A 9004-nucleotide genomic window follows, 5' to 3' on the forward strand; every position below is an offset into this window, starting at 1 on the left:
AAGTTTTGTGTGCTTATTAAAATTAATTAATTTAAATAAATTGAATCGAATTGAATGAATTACTTAATAATTGAATTTGAAAGTAATAGCGCCATCTGTTTATTAAACTTAAAATTTTACCGAAACTTTTTTAATATCACTTTAATTTTAAATGTATTGTAACAATTTGAAATGATCTTTAATCTGAGTTAATTAAAGTGTTATTAAATTTGATTGTTTAATAAATTCATTAACTTTTAGATTTTGAATACGTTCGTTAAATTAGTTTTTGGTGGGGTTACCGTCTTATTCACTAAATAAAGACAACAAATACAATCCCTTTAGGTGTGACAAAGACAACACAATTCCGTTCTTTTAATGGCGACTTGAACGCGAAATTTTCTTTGACGAAATTTATGTTTTCATAGTTTCCGGGCGTTTATCGCGTTTGGGTTCGCGCCGGAGTCTTGGTTTTGATAACGGTGGACTTAATAAGGTTTTGGAAAATTTCGGTTAATTTTCGCGGGGGGTGCGGAGATCGTTTGAACCAATTTAAAATGGCGTTTTCCCGAGTCGCAATGGTGGACATATGAAGGTGCACGGAAATCCGACGACGACGACGACGATGGAGGAGACTTCGATTCGTGAAAATGGGGCCCAAATGCAAATGGGACCCCAAGGCGCATCGGTTGTTAACAATACGAAACCCACCGACCAACCGAACCCGGCCCAAGTTCAGTATTCGATCCCGGGTATTTTACATTTCATCCAACACGAATGGGCTAGATTTGAACTCGAACGGTCTCAATGGGAAGTAGATAGAGCCGAATTACAGGTAAATATAAATAGGCTTTTATTGTCTTTGTAATTTTAAATAATTTGAATCGATCTAAAAAACGGTTAGTTGTGATACTTTTTTTTGGGCTCCCTTAACAATGACACATAATTTATACCGCTAAGTATTGAAACAAGGAATTCTTTTTATTCATTAAATTAGTAAAATTCGTTCTTATTGAAAAGAAGTTAAATTTGCAAATCCAAAAATTTGTCAAATTTGACAACTTAAAATTATTAAATGTCAAATTTGACGTTTTAACATAACCTAAAATTACGAAATGTCAAATTATTTCTTTTGTATTTTTTCTTAGGCTCGTATTGCATTTTTACAAGGAGAGCGTAAAGGTCAAGAAAATTTAAAAAATGATCTTGTCCGACGTATAAAAATGCTTGAATATGCTCTAAAACAAGAACGGGCGAAATACCACAAATTAAAATACGGCGTCGATTTAAATCAAGGCGAGATGCGACCGTCTGCTTTAGACGATGGTAATAACGTCGATTCCCAAGTCGACGCCGATTTACCCATCACAGCGAATCACCCTTCGTGGCGTCAGGGGCGGCAACTTCTTCGGCAGTACCTTCAAGAAATCGGATATACGGATCGAATTATTGATGTTCGATCAACCAAAGTTCGAGCGCTTTTAGGTCTAAATAATAATCAGGAACAAGAAGAGAATGTTAATGGGGGATCATTGAATGGGAATGAATCAAATAAAAGAGCCAGTGAGAGTCAAGGTAAAAATTTAATTTCAATATAAAATTAATAAAGGTATTAATAAATATGTTGATATTATCAGGAAGAAGAACCCCAGCTAAAAAAACCCAACCAAGTTCATTAGCCGAAGCTATGATGTTAGAAACAGAAGCTGCGGTTATGGTTAATTTGGATTTTCTAACCAATACTGATGTTGATATGGAAGATGATGATGACATCAATGACGACGATGTTGAAGTCCGTGACGATATTGATGATGATGTTAAATCAGTGAAAAGAAAAGGTAAATTTATTGGGGAAAAATAAAGATTTAAATTAAAACAAAAATTTTTTTAATTAGGAAAATTGGATTCTCTAGGAGACGACGTCGATGCGGAAGCAATGGAAGTATTAAATGAACTGAATCTGTTATCAGAAGCTGTTGATCATCGTCAAAATGAAAAGTCATCATTTGAAAGTATCAAATGGAAGGAGGCAAAAAGTAAATTATTTTTATTATTAAAGGGTAACACCACTGTAGAAATCTAAAATAAAGCGCTAATCCACTGAATTAATAAATCCACTATGGAGGAATTTAGAAGAATGAAATTTAAACTAATGTTATTACAATTTAATGTGTCTACATTTTTCTATTTGAAAACTTGATTTAAATAGAGGGATTCAATATGCAACTTTTTTGTCTCTTGACAATTTCACCTAAATTTGTTAATTTAATCACAAAAAAATAAAATAATACACACTCAAGTGAATTAATTCAGAGATTGGTTATTATTAGTAAAAGAAATGAAGTTATGTCAAATTGATCTCAGCATTATTTTATTTTTTGTGAGCAAACTAACAATTTGTTAGTTGCTAAATGTCAAGAGATTAGACAAATTTTTTCCCTTAACTTTAAAGCGCTATAACTTGGAGGAGAAGGGGTTTTGAACAAAAAGTTATATGAAAGACACAAATTGATATAATTTTTGCTGAAAAATCACCCCTTGATATCTTTTGCATCAATTTAGAAACACCTGTATGTTCTCAATCATGCATTGAAGAGCACAAAAAAAATTTTATAATACAGAAATGATTGTCAAGTGAATAAATTCATAGATTGGTTATTATTAATCAAAGAAATGAAGTTGTGTCAAATTGATCTCAGTATTAGTTTAATTTTTGTGATGAAACTAACAATTTGTTAGTTGTAAAATGTCAAGAGATAAGACAGATTTTTTCCCTTGACTTTAAAGCGCTATAACTTGGAGGAGAAGGGGTTTTGAACAAAAAGTTATATGAAAGACACCCCTTAATATAATTTTTGTTGAAAAATTACCCCTTGATATCTTTCACATCAATTTGGAAACACCTGTAGTATGTTCTCAAGCATGCATGTTCTCAAGAGCAGAAAAAAAAAGTATAATACAGGAGTGATTCTCAAGTGAATTAATTCAGAGATTGGTTATTATTAGTCAAAGAAATGAAGTTATGTCAAATTGATCTCAGCATTATTTTATTTTTTGTGAGCAAACTAACAATTTGTTAGTTGCTAAATGTCAAGAGATTAGACAGATTTTTTCCCTTAACTTTAAAGCGCTATAACTTGGAGGAGAAGGGGTTTTGAACAAAAAGTTATATGAAAGACACAAATTGATATAATTTTTGCTGAAAAATCACCCCTTGATATCTTTTGCATCAATTTAGAAACACCTGTATGTTCTCAATCATGCATTGAAGAGCACAAAAAAAATTTTATAATACAGAAATGATTGTCAAGTAAATAAATTCATAGATTGGTTATTATTAATCAAAGAAATGAAGTTGTGTCAAATTGATCTCAGTATTAGTTTAATTTTTGTGATGAAACTAACAATTTGTTAGTTGTAAAATGTCAAGAGATAAGACAGATTTTTTCCCTTGACTTTAAAGCGCTATAACTTGGAGGAGAAGGGGTTTTGAACAAAAAGTTATATGAAAGACACCCCTTAATATAATTTTTGTTGAAAAATTACCCCTTGATATCTTTCACATCAATTTGGAAACACCTGTAGTATGTTCTCAAGCATGCATGTTCTCAAGAGCAGAAAAAAAAAGTATAATACAGGAGTGATTCTCAAGTGAATTAATTCAGAGATTGGTTATTATTAGTCAAAGAAATGAAGTTATGTCAAATTGATCTCAGCATTATTTTATTTTTTGTGAGCAAACTAACAATTTGTTAGTTGCTAAATGTCAAGAGATTAGACAGATTTTTTCCCTTAACTTTAAAGCGCTATAACTTGGAGGAGAAGGGGTTTTGAACAAAAAGTTATATGAAAGACACAAATTGATATAATTTTTGCTGAAAAATCACCCCTTGATATCTTTTGCATCAATTTAGAAACACCTGTATGTTCTCAATCATGCATTGAAGAGCACAAAAAAAATTTTATAATACAGAAATGATTGTCAAGTGAATAAATTCATAGATTGGTTATTATTAATCAAAGAAATGAAGTTGTGTCAAATTGATCTCAGTATTAGTTTCATTTTTGTGATGAAACTAACAATTTGTTAGTTGTAAAATGTCAAGAGATAAGACAGATTTTTTCCCTTGACTTTAAAGCGCTATAACTTGGAGGAGAAGGGGTTTTGAACAAAAAGTTATATGAAAGACACCCCTTAATATAATTTTTGTTGAAAAATTACCCCTTGATATCTTTCACATCAATTTGGAAACACCTGTAGTATGTTCTCAAGCATGCATGTTCTCAACAGCAGAAAAAAAAAAGTATAATACAGGAGTGATTCTCAAGTGAATTAATTCAGAGATTGGTTATTATTAGTCAAAGAAATGAAGTTATGTCAAATTGATCTCAGCATTATTTTATTTTTTGTGAGCAAACTAACAATTTGTTAGTTGCTAAATGTCAAGAGATAAGAAAGTTGCAGATTTTTTCCTTTAACTTTAGAGGCCTATAACTTGAAGGAGAAGGAGTTTTGAACAAAACGTTATATGAACCTTGATATAATTTTTGCTGAAAAATCACCCCTTGATATCTTTCACATCAATTTAGAAACACCTGTATGTTCTCAATCATGCATTGAAGAGCACAAAAAAAATTTTATAATACAGAAATAATTCTCAAGTGAATTAATTCAGAAATTGGTTATTATTAATCAAAGAAATGAAGTTATGTCAAATTGATCTCAGCATTATTTTATTTTTTGTGATCAAACTAATAATTTGTTAGTTGTAAAATGTAAAGAGATAAGAAAGTTGCAGATTTTTCCCTTAACTTTAGAGGCATATAACTTGGAGGAGAAGGGGTTTTGAACAAAAACTTATATGAACCTTGATATAATTTTTGCTGAAAAATCACCCCTTGATATCTTTCGCATCAATTTAGAAACACCTGTAGTATATTCTCAAGCATGCATTGAAGAGCACAAAAAAATTTTTTACTACAGAAATAATACCGAATAGGCGAGGTTGGAGTCAATTCCGCAAATTGTGTAAAATTGGAGACGTTCTGCAGCACACAGTGTAGAAGTTGCAAATTAAATCGGAATAAAACGAAAAAAAAAAATGTGCAGGGTGGGCAAATTTGGGTGTTATTGTAGGCTATCTCAGAAACTATAAGAGATACAAAAAAAGTAGGTGCCATGTCCCAGTCTTTTTTTTTCGAGACTAATCCAATTCCGCTAACATCGAACCTCTATCTTCTTGTGTTTTCAAGTTATAGCCAAAATGTCAAGTTTTCGTGATTTCAAAAAATGCTCATATTTCGTTTATTTTTGAAATTTTAAACATACTTGATGATTTTTGAGATACAACACAAACTTGTATTTTTTTTTAATACAAACTATACTTGATTATGATGTTACTGAAAAGAGCATGTTACAATGATGTATCGCATGTATGCTGTATTTGCGGAAAATAAGCGTTATTTTCCCGTTTAAGAAGTTCTGCATTATCTTTAAATAAAACTATAGCCGTCGTGGGTCCTCGCCAGCTGGAGAAATGCTGGGCATAGATTTTCTTTCCCTCGAGTGTTGTGGGAATGAATGTTAGAGTGTTCTCTGAGCCCATTCCGATTCTTTACGATGTACAGTCATGTTCACGGGAAATGCACACTCAAGGTCAAGCGCTGTTGTGAGAACCGACATGCCGCTGGCTCGGCTGGCTAAACGGGCTGAGCCGAACGCCCACGAGCTTCGTGTGCGTTCGTCGGATCTCACAACAGCGCTTGACCTTGAGTGTGCATTTCCCGTGAACATAACTACATAATACAACGCAGTATATATAAAGATGGTAGAGTTAAAATGGATAGCTTGACAAATACAGGTCGACAATCGTCCCTATAAGCAATTCCCGCCAAAACTTGCACAGCCCTACGTTGTATTTTAAACATTTGTTCACTCCCAGGATCTGCACCCCATGCTAGAATTGAATAATTAAGTGATAAATGAACAAATGCGTAGGAAGCGTTTTTTGCCACACTCTGCGATACACCTGCAGCAAGTCTGCGCAGTAAATAAATATTTTTACTTATCTTAGACACCATACAAAAACCAAATTGGCCCCCAAATAACATATTTTGCCCCTCCAGATAATCTGTGATCCTATTATAGATAATCCTTTCATATACTTTCAAGAACACTGGCAGGATGCTTATGGAACGGTAATTTTTGATATCCTCTTTAATACTATTTTTAAAGACCGTGCAGATATCAAAAGGTTCGGAAATCTGCCTTCCTTTAGAGAACAATTTATAAGTTTAGTTAATGGGGAGATATATATGGGTTGATAGTTCTCTTTATAAGACTGCCAGAGAATCCAAAGCAGTCCCTTGCAGGGCCACTCTTTAATGAGTTTATTATATCACGAACCTCAACTCACGATCAGTCACTTTAAAAACTCACTGTACATTTAGTCCAATTAGTACATTTAGTACATTTATCCAGTGATACGTTTTTATTGTTTTGATAGGTTGAATTGATCACATTGCACGTGATTTATTATTTGAATTCTGAACATGAGTTTTGGTTATGAAAAATTAACTGCATATAATTTTTCACCATTAATTCTTGCTGCTTTAATGCTGAAGCGTGCCTCTTTCGCTGCATCTGTTAACGAGCGATCGGCGAGTTTTATCCGCTTTGCCTCTGCTTCAAGGCAAAAATTGTAGGCTTCTGGTCCAATATTAATCTCCAACGCACTCATACTTCACAGACAATTAGTCATATCATCGTTAAAATTGCACACAGCAATATTAATCGTTATGATTAAAACCTTTTTACCGCTTGAATATTACTTTGGAGCTTAATTTAACGTTTCCTAAGATTACAGTGGTGTTACCCCTTAAACAAGAATTGTATTAATTGTATTGAAGGTTTTCAAGGTGGTCCAAAAACTTGTCGACAACTGGGTATGAACGAAGAAGAAACGTTAGACGCAAGCCTTGGATTAGGTGAACTGGCACAATTAACGGTAAATAACGACGCAGAATCAACGTACGACATCGCTAGTAGTAAAGAGCCGTTTCGTAAAACTTGGAATGCTAAATACACCCTAAGAAGTCATTTCGATGGAGTTCGTGCTTTGGCGTTTCACCCAACCGAGCCAGTTTTGATCACAGCTAGCGAAGATCACACCCTCAAATTGTGGAATTTACAAAAAACCGTTCAAGCGAAGAAATCGGCGTCTTTAGACGTTGAACCTTTATACACGTTTCGGTGTCATAATGGGCAGGTTCTTTGCTTGGCTATTTCCGGTACGGGAGAACACTGCTATTCGGGCGGTTTAGACGGAAATATTCACTGCTGGAACGTACCAAATTCCAATATTGATCCGTATGATCTTTATGACCCAGAAGTTCTTAATTGTACCCTTAGTGGACATACAGATGCTGTTTGGGGGTTATCTGTGCTTAATTCTAGACAACATTTGGTTTCTTGTGCTGGAGATGGAACTGTTAAGTTATGGGCACCACATTCTAAAGTAAAAATAATATTGAATGGTGATAAACGGTTTTAATTTTGAATTAAAATTTTTTTAGGGTTCTCTTTTAAATACATTCGTGTCGGAAACGGATGGAGTTCCGTGTAGCGTCGATTTCGTCCGAGACGAACCTAACCGCATTATAGCGGCCTATAGCAGTTCAAATATGGTTATGTTCGATACGGAAACGGGTAAACCCGCAGTTCGTTTCGAATCGGGGCAAGATAACGCGACAACTGCTGCCAATAAACAGATTTATCGCGTCGTTTGCCACCCAACACTCCCAATGACGATCAGCGCGCACGATGATCGTCACATCCGGTTTTGGAATAATAATACTGGCAAAATGATTCATTCAATGGTCGCACATTTAGACGCCGTCACCAGTTTAGCCGTCGATCCTAATGGACTTTATTTATTATCAGGTAAAAATAAAGAAAATTTGGAAATTTGTGAGATTAATTTAATTTTATTGTGTAGGTTCGCATGATTGTTCGATTAGATTGTGGAATTTGGATAATAAAACGTGCGTACAAGAAATAACTGCTCATAGAAAGAAGTTTGATGAGAGTATATTAGACGTGGCTTTCCATCCATCTAGGCCATATATAGCGAGTGCCGGAGCGGATGGACTTGCGAAAGTATTCGTTTAAAATTTTCGTTTTTTTTAAGTGTGTGCACGTGTTTATTGACGGTTAAAATGAAATAAAGAAGAAACCAAAATGATAATGATGAGAAAAGAGATGATTGTGGGAGGGAAAATAAGAGAGAGTTAAAAAATTTGTGGATTAACTTAAACAGAAAATGAGGATAAAAAAGGAAAACATTAAACATAACAAATATTTACATGTAGGATAGGTGTATATATGATATATTTAATATGATGGATATTTTTTAATCTCTTGTATATAAAACTATTAGTAACACATTAAAAACACAACACGCGCATTATTATATAAAAATACACGCCCATTTGAAACAAAAACACAGTTTAAATTTTAAATTTAAACGTATTTTATTGCATAAAAGGAAATAAAAAGTGAAATGAGTTTGAAAGAGAAAGTTAAAAAGTTAATTGAGAGATACTCTGATAAATTTATAATTTAATTAATAGTAATATTCGTTTTTGTTTTGCATTCTTTACACAACTCGCTTATTTTTTCGTCATTATTATATTAGTTTTATTATTTCTTTTTTAATTGATATTAAAAATGTATAAAGTAATCAATAAGTCAATAAGTGAATAAAAATTAATGTCTGTCTTAATTTTATTAAAAAAATTTGAAAACACTGCCTTTAAACAAACAATTTAATTTCAAATTTAACTCATCTAAAAAAAAAAAAAAAACTATTTAAGAATTAACTCTATCATTGTGATCACCTATAAAATTTGCGAAAAGGAAAATCTACGCCACAGGAAGAAAGAAAGACTGCCATATAATATAAAAATATTCCTGTTATATTAATTACTAACAAACCCCTTTTTATTTTTGATTCATTTAAGAATC

The 9004-nt window shown here is 32.9% G+C and overlaps 1 protein-coding gene across 2 annotated transcripts; it reads left to right on the forward strand.

Moving 5' to 3' along the window:
* The first annotated feature begins 326 nt into the window (after window positions 1-326).
* On the forward strand, window positions 327-8302 carry LOC111417640 (Connector of kinase to AP-1). 2 transcript variants are annotated; one of them, XM_023049971.2, is made up of 7 exons: window positions 327-814; window positions 1128-1554; window positions 1617-1817; window positions 1875-2015; window positions 6889-7496; window positions 7555-7921; window positions 7977-8302. In XM_023049971.2, exons 1-7 carry the CDS (start codon window positions 569-571, stop codon window positions 8147-8149), a joined length of 2163 nt encoding a protein of 720 aa, XP_022905739.1. In that variant the 5' UTR covers window positions 327-568; the 3' UTR covers window positions 8150-8302. The 2 variants fall into 2 exon arrangements, with proteins under 2 accessions (XP_022905739.1, XP_022905740.1); XM_023049972.2 differs by having other exon boundaries at window positions 6898-7496.
* Window positions 8303-9004: the final 702 nt, after the last annotated feature.

This window comes from Onthophagus taurus, chromosome 11 (genome assembly GCF_036711975.1).
Source record: "Onthophagus taurus isolate NC chromosome 11, IU_Otau_3.0, whole genome shotgun sequence".
Taxonomy (NCBI): domain Eukaryota; kingdom Metazoa; phylum Arthropoda; class Insecta; order Coleoptera; family Scarabaeidae; genus Onthophagus; species Onthophagus taurus.

Excerpts from the sequence above, each read along its gene's own strand:
- LOC111417640 (XM_023049971.2), top strand. The coding sequence starts at position 569 with ATGAAGGTGCACGGAAATCCGACGACGACGACGACGATGGAGGAGACT. Across the intron at positions 1,818-1,874 it reads TAAATCAGTGAAAAGAAAAG|GAAAATTGGATTCTCTAGGA; the intron begins GTAAATTTATTG and ends TTTTTTAATTAG. Across the intron at positions 7,922-7,976 it reads TGGACTTTATTTATTATCAG|GTTCGCATGATTGTTCGATT; the intron begins GTAAAAATAAAG and ends TTTATTGTGTAG.